Source organism: Cervus elaphus, chromosome 14, assembly GCF_910594005.1.
Source record: "Cervus elaphus chromosome 14, mCerEla1.1, whole genome shotgun sequence".
Lineage (NCBI taxonomy): Eukaryota > Metazoa > Chordata > Mammalia > Artiodactyla > Cervidae > Cervus > Cervus elaphus.
In genome coordinates this window covers 28,944,864-28,960,744 of record NC_057828.1, presented here as the reverse complement: position 1 = coordinate 28,960,744, position 15,881 = coordinate 28,944,864, and the positions used below count along the sequence as shown (strand labels likewise).

Sequence of the window (15,881 nt, the reverse complement as noted above, 5' to 3'; positions counted from 1 at the left end):
ATTATTATTTTTGTTTATTTGGCTGCACCAGCTATTAGTTGCGACATGCAAACTCTTGGTTGTGACATGTGGGATCTGGTTCCCTGACCAGGAGTCAAACCCTGGCCCCCTGCACTGGGCGCGTGGAGTCTCAGCTGCTGGACCACCAGGCAGTCCCTAGAGGGCGCTCTTTACCACCATCTCGCATCTTCTCTCCGCCCGAGCTCTCCGTGGTGCCATTTTTATTTTGCTCCCCGAGTCCTCCACGGGAAGCAGGGCATGAATCCTCTCTGCTCTGGCTTCCTCTTTAAAACTCTTTGTGGTTTTGCTATAGTTGCTGCTCCGGCCATTGGTCAACCTCCCGGTGGAAGAGGAATGAAGACAGGGGTTCCAATGTCTGACCTTTTCTCTCTCTTTTTCTCTTCCTCTCTCCTCCCGGTAGCCCAGAAGCATCTCCACTTCTTCCCTTGATGCTTGAAAAATTCTCTTGGGTTATAGCCCCAGTTCTTGATACCTAGGGCTTATTCTAACACTGCGTGTTTAGATCATCAGGCTTTGATGGTAACATGTAAATGGAATTTTTGAATTTGGAGTTTTTCATGTGTTTGTTTTTAACAAAGCCTGACTCAGGATTATTATTTCCTGAGTGGCTTAAAACATGTTTTTCACAAAGCAGGGCAAATAATGAGTGGGATCTCCCTGCTGTTTACTAGAACCCTGAAGCCTGCTCATGCAATGAGTGGGAAGTTTGAGTGGAGTAGAAAATAAGTCATCTTATTGTTTTAATAAATATTAAACCCATTCAGTATCTAACCTGAAGAAGGAGTGGAAAGAACAAAGGTCGGATGGTCCCAGACTTCCCACGAGGACAGGGACGCAGGAGCCATTCTCTAGCTCTGGTCGGCGACTCTAAAACTGGGACCTGCCCTTGTTGGAGGGTGGTTGGGGAGGAGGGCCTTGACCATCAAGATTCTTTCCCAGTTTTTTCTGTCCATCTTATTCACCACTAAACTTAGATCCAAAAGCCACTCGGTTGCTTTTGGATGTTAACATTGTGCTCAAAGATCAAGCTGTGTGTCCACGGAGGAGAATTCAATGTCTATGTGCAGGTGTCCGGGCAGATCCCCAAACACGTCTCTGAAATGTTCTGAGTGACAGCATAAACGTCCATCCTCCCAAGAGGGTTCTCGGAAGAGGAACACGCTCATTTGGATCTGTGCCTTAGAGAAAGCATCTCTGTGATTACTGTGCATCGACACCTTACGGAGCCCCTGGCAGGCATCCCAGAGCCCGGGGACCCACTGCATCTCCTCGCAGCTCTGTGCTGGCTGCGAGAGCCAGGCAGATCCCGGGGAAATGTCAGGAATGAGGCAAATTAAGAACAAATTAAACTCCCCTCCAGCTGGGCAGCCCCTTTGATGTCAGCAGTGGAGGGACACTTTGTGTCCTTGCGGTGAATTGTAACGTCTAAGGAATACTCTAGGTGGGCTGTTGGAAGCAGCCTGTCTGGCAGCAAGAGCATTGGTATCAGAAGAGAACCAAGGCGGCAACTCGTGAAGGGAGGTGTGCTCGGATCTCTGTGAGAGGCCTTCTGCCTTAGGGAGGGCTGAGGACCCGTCACTGCCCACTCCCAGAGGCCTGCACCCCTGCGGTGGTCTGCCCTTGTCTCCCTCTGCCCTCGGGCTCTAGAGCCTGAGGCCCCGATACTGGCGGAGCTGACTCTTGTCACGTTCAGGGCATGTCCTCCTTGGGCTCCACCTCTCCACACACCAGGGATGTTCAGGTGCAAACATGTGAGGTGCTGTTGGGAATTAGCACAAGAACAAAAATGTGAATCATCGATTCATTTGGTCACGTGTGTGCGTGCTAGGTCGCTTCAGTCATGTCTGACTCTTTGTGATCCTGTGGACTCCTCTGTCCCTGGGATTCTCCAGGCAAGAATACTGGAGTGGGTTGCCATTTCCTTCTCCAGGGGCTCTTCCCCTACCCAGGGACTGAATCTGCGTCTCTTATGTCTCCTGCATTGGCAGGTGGGTTCTTTACCACTAGCACTTCCTTCACATTTTACAAATTTTTAAAAAGTCTTTAAAATTTTTTAAGTTATAGTTGATTTACAACTTTTGTATATAGCAAAGTTATTTGGTTATACATATATAAATTCTTTCTCATATTCTTTTCTACTATGGTTTATTACAAGATATTGAATATAGCTCCCTATGCTATGGTGGGACCTTTTTGTTTATCTGTTTTATTTTGTAGTTTGTATCTGCTAATCCCCAAAGTCTAATTTATCCTTCCCCACCCCCCTTTGGTAACCATTAGTTTATTTACCATGTCTATGAGTCTGTTTCTGCTTTGTATATAAGCTCATGTGTATCATATTTTCGATTTCGCATATAAGTTAAATCATATGATACTTGTCTTTCTCTGCAAACATTTATTTTTATTCATTAAACATTCATTGAGTCCCTGCTATGTGTTGGCTCCCTGCTGGGGATGCCAAGATGAAGGAATCCATGTGCCTGTTCTGCAGGAAGGGATTGCAGAGGACTGGGTGGGGGAGGGGGTGGGGAAGACAGTCTCGTTCAGGTGGCCCAGAAAGGTGCTGGGGGCTCGGGATGGAGCACATGGGGCATCGAGGTGGGTCAGGAATTGGACAGGGAAGAGCTTGTGTACCGAGAAGTACTGGATTGGCCAAAGAGTTTGTTCAGGTTTTTCCTTAACAGCATACAGAAAAATCTGAATGAACTTTTTGGTCAACTTCATATACATGAGGTCTTTGGGAAACACAAAGAAAAAGAGGTAACCTGTGCCTGGAGGATGAGAAGCATCAGGGGAGGCTTCAAGGAGGAGGAGAAAGGGGATGGTGTTACAGCAAGGAGTCTGCAAGCCCAGGGGATGGATGAGTGAAAACGTGTGCTGGGAAAGACCAGGGCATGGTGTGTGCAGATCCGAGTGCATCTGGAGACTGGACTCACGGTGGGAGGACAGTGGGAGGCAGACAGGGGAAGCAGGAAGGACGCATGTTGTCAAGGGTCTTGGTGCTCCGTTAGTTTTTATCTTGTTCTTGAGCAGTGGAGGACATCGAAGATTTCTGAGCAGAGGAATGAGATAGTCACATGTGTTAACAGGAAGAAGGCCGGAGTGAGAGAAGGGAATATGTTATTTTATCTGCTCTTTGGAAGTTGTCTTTGAACGAGGTACTGGCCCCCTCGAGTCTTCTTTAATGAGAAGCCGCAGTCCCATGCCTGCTGTACCAATTTTTATCTCCTCCAGCTACTGCCTTAGGGAGGAGGGCATTTGTCAGTGAGAGTGGGAGGCAAGGAGTAGGCTGTCTTCTGGGTCAGAAAAGCTCTTCAAAAAGTAACTGTGTGTGAGAGAGGGAGAGAGAGAAAATGCATGAGCCTGGTTGGGTAAAGGGAGAGGGAGAGGAATTACTATGGGACCAAATCAGGAACCTCTCTGTTGAGAGATGGGGGCAGATAGACCAAAGGGCTTTCTAGGATGACCTGGTGATGGAGCTGTTCTGAGCAGGTGACGGGTGCTCGGAGGTGGGCTTCTGGACCACTATTCACTTACTGCCTGCTCAGGTAGCCTGCATCTGAGAGAACCTTGGTGTGTTCATCTTGGACTATGTATGCAACCTGGGCCACAGCATTGAAAGAAAATGGAGAGTTGGACAAGGTCCTCAGAGGGACTCTGAAAGGTTGAAGGGACTTCCTCTGAAGATAGCCTGAAGACATTCAGATTTTGTTTCTGTGGACAAGGTAACACACAGGCTGGGTTCTGAAGCCATTTCAGTGGGATCGGAATGGGACAAACCTTTCACTAAACCCTAGACTCCTAGAAGTGGGACTCTGGACTGAAACTGGGAGGAGGCAGCTGCTGGACTGGTAGGATGGGCTACTCCTTCATGCAACAAGCAGCACATGTGGGACATTGAGATCTCAGAGACTGGTGTAGAATAAGCAGGTAGATGGATGTGACACAAGTTTACATCAATTCCAGGATGCTAGATCCACCACAGGATGCTAAAGTCAGTAAGGGGTGTCTGGGGCTGGTGCTTCACCTCTGGAGTCAACACCATGGGGGATTAAGATGCCTTCCATGGAGGCAGCGCTCAGGGGCTTGGGCCTGGTGGGGGGGTCCCGACTTGTACAGAAAGCATTTTTCTGTTTTCTTTTGCATTTACTTGGATCTCCAAAGTGACCAGCGCTGAGCCCAATCATTTTTAACCTCTCTTAATTTTTATTTGTTGTGCATAAAATTATGATAATTTCATGCTAATTATTATCTCAGGAGTGTTATAAGCAATGCGAGATCAAGCCTGTCATGGTGAGCTCTGAAACGTAAAAGGGCAGTCCTCCAACAGACATGAAGAGGCAACTCTGTTAACTCAATGCCAAGGAGCAAGGAACATGCACACATACACACACACCCCTGCGCTCACCACATCACTTCAGTGTCTCCCCCAACCAAATGTCTTCTCTTTTTAATATTTGTTTATTTGGCTATATGGGGTCTTGGTTGCAGCGTATGGGATCATGCGGGATTTTCATTGCATCGCATGGATTTTTCGTGGCAGTGCATGGACTCTCTACTTGTGGCACGTGAGCTTAGTGGTGGTGGCGCGTGGGCCGCGTTGCTCCGACGCATTTGGGGTCTTAGTTCCCTGACCAGGGATCAAACTCGCATCCCCTGCATTGCAAGGCAGATTCTTAACCACCGGACCACCAGGGAAGTCCCCCAGATGTTTTCTTAACGTTGCTATTAAGGAATCAAAGAGGCTGATTTTTGCTGCTGCTTTTCTGTTTTCTAGTTCACTCTTGAATGCTTCGGACACGCGGAATGGTCAGCGTGTGTGTGTGTGTGGGAGGTGGTGAGGGAAGAGCTAAGAACTTCCAAGGAGGCTGCGGGACCTTCACACACTGAGGAAGAGAGTCCGACTCTCTGACCAGACTGTATGGGCCAGTGAATCAGACAAAGCAGAGCCTGCAGGCCTGGCCTGACCGGTGTGTGTCCCTCTTGACCCGGTGCAGGTGACTGCTGGCTTCTGGCAGCCATTGCCTCCCTCACCTTGAACCGAGAGCTGCTGCATCGTGTGGTCCCCAGGGATCAGAGCTTCCAGGAGAACTACGCGGGAATATTTCATTTTCAGGTATCCCGCCTAGCTCCCGGCCCTTGACCCTACTTTCCATAGTGTGGGGACCCACGCCAAGAATCGGAGGTCTGGGTTTGGGGCCCAGTAGCCTAGGTTCTAACAGTCCCTCCAGGGCCTTCTGATGCGTGCTTGAGTTTGAGAACGCTTGCTTTGACGCGTTCATCCAATCACCCACACGCCTGTCCCCTCCCGTCTCCTCCAGGCCACGTGGCCTTGAGGAAAGCACTTGGAGTGAGTGAGGGTCGGGAGATGTGGGCTCGAGTCACCCACTGCTGCCACAGCATGGTACAGTTCCCCTCAGTCACAAATTCAGCCTCTGAACTTGTTTCCCGGTTTCACTGGCATCTCCTGTGGACATGGTCAAGTAAGACAGATCCTGCTCTTAAATGACAGATCCAGTTCATTAAAGGCTGGAGCATTGACCAGCTCAGAGGCTCCTTCCGAGGTCCCCTGAGGACGCCGACTCTGCCTGTCGGCTCATCCCTGTAAGCGGATGCTGTATTTCCCTCCCCCAGTTCTGGCAATATGGAGAGTGGGTGGAGGTGGTCGTGGACGACAGGCTCCCCACCAAGGATGGAAAGCTGCTCTTCCTGCATTCCGAAGAAGGCAGTGAATTCTGGAGCGCGTTGCTGGAGAAGGCCTATGCCAAGTAAGTGGGGCAGGTAGGAGCTGGGAGACCGCACAGAACTGGGGGAGCTTGCTCCCTCCCCCCTGACTCTGGGTACCCTGACCAAGTCTTTCCCAGCATCCAGACCCCACCGTGTACAGTATCCCCAATAACAGAGAAACAAAAATTTGGGCTAGGAGTTCAAAGCTCAGCTCTGTCCCACATGAATGTGTGAATTGGGATGTTGGTTTTGTCCTCTTAAAGCCTCCGGGTCAGTTCTTCGGTCAATGTGAGTTTTTTAAAGAGTGATGAAGAAGAAGAATAAAGCAAATATGCTTAGATATCAGACTCACCAAAGTCTCTACCCTTTGGTTGGGAGTCATTCTTCTTCTCACTGGCATTCAATGTTCAAAGTCTTCTTTGGGGTTCTTTTAATTCATTTTATTGATTGGTCCCCTTTTTCTGCAACCCCTGTTCCTTCCCAGCCCTATTCCCAAAGCAAGCCCCAAAGGAGGCCTCTCAGCCTTGAGGGAGGGTCCCCTTCATCCTTAGCCATGCCCTCAGCTCCCCCAAAGCCCAAGATGTCAAGGTCAGCTCTGGAGTGATTACACATTGCTTTTTATTTTTATGTATTAGTTTTTGGCCGTGCTGGGTCTTCGTTGCTGTGCTCGACCTTTTCTCTAGTTGCAGCGAGTGAAGGCCATCTATCTGCAATGCTTGGGCTTCTCATTAGGGTGGCTTCTCTTGCTGTGGAGCATGGGCTGTAGGCATACAGGCTTCAGTAGTGTCCTGTAAACCCGTGTCCCCTGCATTGGCAGGCAGATTCAACCACTGGACCCCACCAGGGAAGTCCTGCACTTTGCTTTTTGAAAGAGCGCTTGGCTTCGTGCGAGGTGTTCTGAGATTCGTTCCTGGCAGAGTGCTGAACTGGCCTTCTGAAACTGTGCCTAAATCCCTGGCCCGCAGACAGAACTGACTAAGGCCCCCCGAGCCCTCCAGGGCGCACCACGTCCTCACAGCGCCCCTGCCCCATCCCACGTGCTCCCCTTGCTAACGGCTGTGGATGATACCTGTGTTCTTTCTTGTCCAACAGGCTCAACGGTTCTTATGAGGCTCTCACTGGAGGGTCCACGGTGGAGGGGTTTGAGGATTTCACAGGTGGCATCTCTGAGTTTTATAACCTGAAGAAGCCACCGGCCAATCTGTTCCAGATCATCCGGAAGGCCCTCCGCTCGGGGTCTCTGCTGGCCTGCTCCATTGACGTGAGCTGGGATGGCTTCTCTTTGCTTCTCCTCCCTGCATGTGGTAGGGAAGGGACCAGGTTGGGGGCTCGAGGCTGGGAAGGCTTTGGGCCAGAGTCTGGGGCTTATGGAGTAAGTCCCATGATGTATTGGTCCCTAGCATGTGGGAGCTGATGGCAAGACCTAATTAATGGATAGGAACCAGAGTTTGGGCTCATAAACTCAGAAATGTTAGGAGCCCTAAGTGTCAAGCCCCTTTAGTTCTGCAGGAATTGCCCTAAGAATGCAGCCTTGATCCCTCGATCCTGGGCCCTGCCTTTGCCACCCCCGTTTGGCTAAGTAATCTTGGGATTTTGGAAACACAGTGATCAACAATATATGATGGGGGCTTGGAGCTCACTGAAGACACAGGAAGAGGTTTTGACCCAGGGGTGATGCCCTGTCTGGGGGTTGGCGGTATGCAGCTCCAAGGTAGCCTGGAGACCAGAGCCTGGGGGCCACCAGTCCCTCCACCTGCTCTTTCTCTCCATACCGTGGTCTCACACAGATGAATGACCAGGCAGGAACAATCTCCCTTTCTCCTCTCTATAAAAACCCCAGCAGGATATGTGTGTTTTTTTTGGTAGAGAAGTGATGTGGACCCTGGGGAAGGTGCGGGACTATTGAGGAGGGACTCTGGGGACCCCCACTGGTGAACGGGGACCAGTCCAGAGGGGTTGTTATGGTTAGTCTTTTGCAGGCAGTCGTGGTATCCCTCATGGGGAATAAATGACTTCCCAGCTTTCTATGTCATTTTAAAGGCTGGTGAGTCATTTTCCAGGACTGGCAGGCAGGCCTGATCAAAGAGGCGTGGATGGAGAGAGCTCTGTTTACCTGGGGTTAATTGCTCTGCCTGCATATGTTCCCAGCCCTGCACTGGGACCCCCCTGGCTGTGTAGCATGTGCTTAGAAAGCCTTGTAGGACTGGCCCCAAGAAGGTCAGGGTCAGCCACTCTGAGTGGACTTCTTTATTCTCAACTCAGGTCTCCAGTGCGGCCGAAACGGAAGCCATCACCAGCCAGAAGCTGGTTAAGGGTCACGCATACTCTGTCACTGGAGTCGAAGAGGTAAAGTTGGGCAGGGATGGAAGGGTAGGGTAATGCATGATGGTATAACCGTAAATCCCTGGCATCCTAGAGAGAAAGAGAGGGGATCACCATCTAGTGCTTCCCGGCCCTGCTGGGGTGCAGCCTCTCTGGTTGCACAGACCCCGTGACACCCTCCTGCTCATTACAAGGCCCCTTCTTCCTCTTACCTACTCGGAGATGGCTTACGTAACCTCTCTGAGCCACAGCTTTATGGGCTCTAACTAAATGTAGGCTCTCCTCTGAGATGTGGCCAGGATGGGACAGAAAGTTTTGGAGGAAAGTTGTAGAAACTGTCAGTTAGATCCATACTCTTTCTAAGAAGTATGTTTGTACAGGTAAAGCACTGGAAACCCATAGGATCCTCAAGGCAAAAAAGGCAGTAATACCTGCCCCAGCTTTCAAGGTGGGGTGTGATAGTGAGAGGAACGCAGATATTCCTTACTCTCCAACCCAAGGAGAAAGCATGGCTAAGCTTTTCATTATTTTTATTTACTATAGTCTGCCTACTTCCAAAAAGGATGTGCAGTGGTTTGCAATGAAAAGCACAGACTCAATAAAACCATACAACAAAGGCAAAATACAGAAGACAGTCCAGGCTAAAGACAGTGTTCCAGTGGAGAAATTAATTTTGCTTTGGGTTTCCTGAGGGCTAAGGCAAAAAGGGAAATGCAATGGTGTCTTAGTTTTTGTTATTTATTAAAAAGGCATTAATGTTCACTGTGTGTATTTGTGTTGTGTTTCACAAATACACTCCTTAATGAAGTCAATTCCCAAATGTGAATTCAGCATGTATGTGTAGACACTGGGTTGAGGGCATGACGAAGGATACAAAGGAAGGTCGGATACTGAAGACTGAACAGTTCATCGTGTTTGTGTATGTGAGCAAATACACAAAGGGGTTCCATAGAGAGTAGGGGAAGGTGGATGAATGTATGGGCTTTCAGACAGGCTGCCTGGGTGCCTGTCCTCCACCTATTACTTACTAAATAGGTAATCTTGGATAATTTAACCCCTCTGTCTAGGTCTCAGAGGTTTTTTTTTTTTTTTTTTAATTTTTATTGGAGTATATTTTATTTACAATGCTGTGTTAGTTTCAGGTGTGCGGCAAAGTGAATCAGTTATCCATGTACATATATCCACTCTCTGTGTGTCTCAGAGTTTTGAGGGAGATTAAAATGAAGATAATAACAGCACCCAGCTTATAGGATGGTTGTGAAGTTTAAATGTGGTGATCATGCATCTGAAAGGCCCAGCTTGGCACCCAGGTCATAGCACCAGCTCATGAAATGCTAATTGCTCTGCTCTTAGTATTTGTTGGAGGGCATGTATTATCAATAGGTCTCATATATTAAGAACTGAGTCAGTCAACTATAAAATTTTAAGCCAAGTTAAAGCTGATAGATGCTTGTTTTTTTATGCTAGACTCACTATCTATTCAACCAGATTATGAAAAAACAGAGCTAAGGCCTGAAAAAATGTGTGAAAAGAAGACATGTTTAGAGGCCTTTGAGGAATTGAATGCAAGTCCGCTCAGGTGCAGACACGAACGCAGGGCGGCAGGGCTGGGTGCGGAGATTCACTTGCCTTTGTGTGTGGCCCTTGCAGGTGGATTTCCAGGGCTGTCCAGAGAGGCTGATCAGACTCCGGAACCCGTGGGGCGAAGTGGAGTGGAAGGGGGCCTGGAGCGACGAGTAGGTTCTCCCCTGCCTCCCTGCCCGTGCCCACCTCCCTTTGCGGGGAAGGCATCGGGCAAAACACACGCAGTGATTCTGAGACCCCCGGGGCAGTGCGCTCGAGGCGCTTCCTATCCGCAAATCACACAGCCTGTTTAGAAAAGAATGTTAGATGGTTCCAGGTGGGGAAAAACCAAACAAAACCCACTCAGCAGTAGTCTTTGATTCCTTGCTCTGCTCTGGCATTTGCAAGTGTGGCAGCTCAGTGGAATTTTGCTTCACGCCTGAGGGTTTGCTTGTTTTCTGTGTACCACGGCGGTCATCCAAAGGTGAGACCCATCACTCTTGATCGAATTCTTTCCACTTCGCAAAGTCTGGTTACTCTGACAAAGGCCAAACCTCTCAGCACGAGGAAGAAACGCGCTTAGAAAGAGGAACTGAATTTTAGAGGAGTCACTGGCTGCCGCAGGCAGGAGGATGAACGGGAGGGGTGCCCGCTCGCTGAGAGCTCATTTCTGGCAGGTACTGATCTCTCCTGACAAAGCCATTAATGACTGGAGGGACCCAGGCCTCTCCGAGATGGTGCCTGAACCCAGAGAGAGGCCTCCCGTGGTGTCCTGGGACAGCCGTGTTCTGGAATCAGTGCCACCGTAGTACGGGAGGCTGGAGAGAGCATGGTCTGGTTTCCACCCTAGTTAGCACTGCTGGCACGGGGGAGGCAGGTTGGCGCCTCTAGGGGAGGATGGAGAACTCACCAGTGTCATGGATGAAGAGCCGCCAGAAATGGGAATGGTCATAAAAACACCCCCCGCCCTGCCCAAAACACATCCTTAAGCCTCATATGTACCCCATGTGCTGTCCATACTGCATGATGCCACCAGGACTTTGGAAGGGAACTTTATTACTTTTATGAACTAATCACACATCATTACTGCTCACAACTGCAGTCCTTCCCTTCAGGTTTGTGTCATGAAGAAACACACGTCCCCAAGGCCACAGATGGCCTCCTATATTAAAGACTTTTCATTCCGCTGCCTGTGATGGAGCAAAACCCAAAACCTTAGTTCTACCGACTGCCCCAAAAGCATGTCATGGTTGAATGAAATTGAAACCCCGAGTTTTGGCCATTTTAAGCTGCAGCTGTTTCCCAAGCTGTTTACAGGGCTTATGGGGCTTTATCTCCTTTCCCTGATGCTGCTCAGCCTCTAACAGGCTGGGACAGGTCCAAGGGTTCGAGGTGATGACTGGCGGGCACCACCATCTGGAGACGCAGCCTGGGGTGTTTCTATATGGATGTTGTGGGGGAGGGTGCTGCAGCTCTGTGAGACCCCCCTAGCCTCAGCCCAATGTCTTTAAGTTAAAAAAATTTTTTTCCAGTTAGTTTCAAGAAACTAACTGGGATATTTAGGTCAGATCTCAAATTCTCCAACTTGTCTCCTAATCTTTGTTTATGACAAGCACATTCGGAGTTTTGGTTCTGATTCAATGACTGTTTCCATGAATTACAGAGGCCCTGGGAGTTCCCCTGCTTGATCCTTTGGGGACCTGAGACCCCCCCCTGGAGGGAGAGGCTGGGCTTAGTCCTGGTGTTCATGCGGCCAAGGGGAGGTCTCCATGTTTTGCCGAAAGCATTCAGAGAAGGGATTTTTTTTTTTTTTAAAGATGGATCTTGATGCTGCTTAGTTATTTAGACACTGCATACATATTTCAGGGAAACCTCACTTCTTAAAGGTCAGGTAGCTGGAGATGGCATTTGAACAAAGTATGTGGGTATTGCCGCGGAAAGGCTGCCAGCAGGAAGCCTCGCAGGGTGCCATTACTCCAGGGAAACTGTCGCAAAATTGGGAGTGATTGGCATCTGCGGGCTCAGGAAGGGGACCATGTTTATGTGTCCAAGATGCTTAGGCCTTCTCACGGTATCTTCACCTCAGACAGATAAGCCAGAAGGATGTCTCACCAACTGAAAAGAGGAGGAGGTGGCCTTTCTCTGCTGGCCATTCTCACAGCTCTTCCCCTGGACTTGCCCAGGCCTGTGATCCAGGGCCTGGGGGGTTGAATCAGACATGAATGTAGAACTTGCCTGGAGAGTGAAATTAGAGCAAAGCTATGGCCCAGTGTTTCTCCTGCTGCATGTCTGGGGTCACCCTGCTAGTGCCTGTGGAGTCCTGTCCCTTCCCCAGATGGCACCCCCTACCATCTCATACCCTCCCCCCCGCCCCCAGTCATTTTGGTGTTCCCCATATCTGGGGTTGGTGGTGAGGCGGGGAGCTGGGGAGGCTGGGAAGCTGAGCTGCAGCAAATAGCTTGCTCTGCAGCAAACTCTTCAAGAACCATCACCTCTGCTTCCTTAAAACAACAACAACAACAACAACTTTATTCTTTCTTTCCCAGTGCACCGGAGTGGAATTACATAGACCCCAGGCAGAAAGAACAGCTGGACAAGAAAGCCGAGGATGGAGAGTTTTGGTGAGAGCGTCTGCCGGAACGCTGTCCTCTTAGTTGTGGATTCCTTCCTGGTTTGCACATGGGCAGTTCTCTCTAGGTGTTCCAGGAATTCAATGTGGTTTCCGGCCAGGGGGCTTCTTTCTTCTTCCCCTTTTACTCCAGTAAAAGGTAGAAACCAAGGTATCTGGGCCTCAACATGGATTAGCTATTAGCCTGACTTTCTCAGTTTCTGTATCTTTTCAAAGTCCAAGGTTTAGATTAGCATCAAAATACAACAACTTCCTTCACTCCCTAAGGAAGATAATAAGGACATGGTTAGACTAGGTGGCTTAGGGACCATCTCTAGGCTGGACACCAATCAGCGTTAACCAGTCACCTCGAGGTGGTGACTTGGTTCGTTTTACCTCCCAGGGTCTCTGCAGTTTACGGTTCAATCTCTTTGCTGGTTTGTTGGATGTAAGAGGCGAGCTTTTTAAGAACAGAAATGCAAGCAATAGTGAGGAATTTGCCTATACTGTACACTTTTCCCACTGCTGTTAAAATATCATTGTTTGACTGGTGAATTATAAGTCATTTAAAAAGAAATAGTGGGGCATTTGTCCAATGATTGCTGCGTATTTGTACAGTGGGGTGTAGGAAAGTTAGCCCACGACATCTGGTCTGTCCTGTGCCCACTGGGCCACACCTTCCACCACCTTTCCAGCCCAGCTCTCTTGACTGAGAGCTCACTGATCCCTTTGCCCCCAGGATGTCTTTTTCGGATTTCTTGAGGCAGTTCTCTCGGCTGGAGATCTGCAACCTGTCCCTGGACTCATTGAGTAGCGAGGAGGTGCACAAATGGAACCTGGTGCTGTTCAATGGGTGCTGGACTCGGGGCTCCACGGCTGGCGGCTGCCAGAACTACCCAGGTGAGGTGCGGGGAGGAGGGTGACGCTGCGTCCACCTCGTCTTCTGTCTTGTCCTCCCTGGGCTGGGCATCCTTATCCGTTAATCTTGGGACAATGCCTTTGCGCTCTGTCCTCTGGCTCCTGACACCTCTTGGTGGCCCAGCCTCTTTCTGGGGCTTGGAGGCCAAGGCTGCAGGGGTGGGTGGTGACTCTGCAGCCCCTTACCTGCAGCTCGATCTCAGGTAACATCATTCTTCAGCATCTCTGCATGTTCAGACTTTCTGCTCCACCCACCTGCCCCTTGCCTTCAAAGGCTGTTCTTTGTACTAACCGTGACTTGACTCTGCACCAAGGTCTCTTGTTCTTCTCTGGGGCTTCCTCCATCTCCCCCCGGCCCAGCTGTCTGGCACCTGGCCCCCTGCGCCGTGGGACAGGTGCAGCATCACTGTGTCGGTAGACTGCATCCGAGTGGCTGTTCTGCTTTGTTTGCACCTAAGTTGGAGGTGGCGGGGCCTGACAGCCTCATCAGAGGTGGTCACACGCAGGGCGTGGGAATGGCCACTGTCTGCTCCCCCTGGGAGTCATCGGAGCACCCTCCCTGGTGGGGATAGTCTGGTGCAAACCGCTGCTGCTGTGCTAACCTGGGCCCTCATCCTATTAAAGGTGGAAGCCTTCCTGTTGGCGGGAGATCACTAATGTCTACACATACAGGCTCCTCCTAGGTCGAATCACCTGAGGCAGCAGCAGAGGAAGAAACTCCGAAAAACATCCCCACATCTCTCAGGAGAAATGAAAGAAAGCAAAACCCACCCTCTCCCCTCCCCTCCTCCCCAGGCTGCATGCTCCCTCTCCTAGTTTGATGTTGACCTTGTTGACGGACTCAGATGTGTAGGCGCTGGGCCTCGTTCTCACGACAGAGCTCAGTGCAGGCCTGTGCTCAGGGTGTAGAAGCAGCATTAGAACAAAACCCCACGTGGGTGGAATCCTGGGGCTTGACTGGGTCTCTGGTTCTTTGTTCCCCTCCAACCTAAGCTCCCATTTCTGATGGCTGAGATGAACGCTGAGCAGAGAGGGAGCAGGGAGTTCCTTTCATGCCACAGTTGCTCAGATGCTCAGTCTAACGGTTCTGGGACCCTGGGAGGGTCATTTCCCTGTTCTAAGCTTCAATTTCCCAGTCGTCAAAGTGGAGGGATAATACCAGCTTTTGGAAGTGCTTTGTAAATGGTGTAGTGTTATACAAATGGGATGTATTATTTTTATGACCCATTCTCTTCTTCGAGCTCCGTTATGGAGTAAACAAAAATATGTAGGGATTGCAGTAATGTTGCATTTGGGAGAAATTAAAATATGCTCACCATTAGCAAGCTCTTAGAAAATGTGTTGGAAATTTGCATGGATCATTTTGGGAGCTTGGCACTGTAGGAGGTGCCTAAGGTATCTGTATGCACGAAATCGCGACCCCATCTGTGCCGCCAGCTAGCTGTCGAGAAGAGATGGATGGTTCCTGCCCTTTGGTAATGATGTAAGTAACAGAAGATTACAGAATTGTCTCTGGTTCCTCTGGAGTTGGCAGATATTTGGCTTTAAAACCTACACACTTGTGTCCTAAAAAAAAAAATTGAAAGTGGAGGTTCTGGGAAGGTGGGATTATAATTTTATTGTTAAGAAAATATAATAACCAATGGCTGTTGGTCATTTGTGAAAGCCTTGTTATTTCATCACGTTGGAACTCATTTAAAGGATCCCTTCTTCCCCTACTACTCCCCCCCCACCTCCCCGCCCGCCCCTAGGCACATCATTATTGACATTGTTGAGGCCCTGGCATGGAGATGGCCCATCAAGCCCATCTTCCTCAATTATGTTCTACCACTTGAGTCTGTCGTAGAATTGTTGTCTGCCCCTGGGTGACCCATTTGCCTTCTCTGTGCCTTAGCCTGTACAGTTGCTATTTGGAGAGATTTTTTTTTAAGGTTATATTTGAAATGAAGCAGTCTTTTAAAATATCCACAGGTGGTGTGGCAGACATGCTTCTTAATCACCAATTAGGCTTCCCAGGCGGTGCTGGTGGTAAAGAGCCCGCCTGCCAATGCAGGAGACAAAAGACACTTAGGTTCGATCTCTGGGTCAGGAAGATCTCCCAGAGGATAGCATGGCAACCCTCTTCGGTATTCTTGCCTGGAGAATGCAATGGACAGAGGAGCTTGGTGGGCTATGGCCCACAGGGCCACAAAGAGTTGGAGACTACTGAAGTGACTTGAGGTGCTCAGTCATGTCCAACTCTTTGTGACCCCGGGAACTGTAGCCCACCGGGATCCTCCATCCATGGGATTTCCCCGGCAAGAACATTGGAGTGGGTTGCCATTTCCTTCTCCACCGTACTTGAGGGGAATGTGTCTCATCACTGGCTGCAATGCTGAGTCATCTAGAGGGGCCCCTGGGCCTCTGGACAGAGGATCGATCTATAATCAGGGCTGTTTCAGGCTGTGATCTGAAGCAGGGGCCCATCAGATGGGGCTTCCTGGGGGCAAGAGTGGTCACCTTTTAGCCTGTCAGGAGAGGCCCCCTAGGTTCCTAGTCTTCACTGGACTTTTGTTCTCATCTGAGCCAGAGACCTGCTTGTTCCCCAGACACCTCCTTCCTCCAGGGGTTGGGTTCATCTTCACAGGCCAGGAGCTGGGAACAAGGAGATGTTAACCATTTCCCCAGGAAGACTTGGCCCTCCCCAGAGGGTCCTCGTGTAGCCCTGGGACCTCAGGAGCTT

The 15,881-nt window shown here is 49.9% G+C and overlaps 1 protein-coding gene across 1 annotated transcript in view; it reads left to right on the top strand.

The window, feature by feature from the left end:
* The window catches only part of CAPN8 (calpain 8), a 70,172-nt gene that overhangs the window by 31,405 nt on the left and 22,886 nt on the right, over nt 1–15,881 (top strand). Inside the window, exons 3-9 of the mRNA XM_043924368.1 lie at nt 5,019–5,137; nt 5,656–5,789; nt 6,841–7,009; nt 8,011–8,094; nt 9,721–9,806; nt 12,180–12,254; nt 12,981–13,141. Coding sequence (XP_043780303.1) covers nt 5,019–5,137; nt 5,656–5,789; nt 6,841–7,009; nt 8,011–8,094; nt 9,721–9,806; nt 12,180–12,254; nt 12,981–13,141 — 828 coding nt within the window. The remainder of the gene's footprint in view (nt 1–5,018; nt 5,138–5,655; nt 5,790–6,840; nt 7,010–8,010; nt 8,095–9,720; nt 9,807–12,179; nt 12,255–12,980; nt 13,142–15,881) is intronic.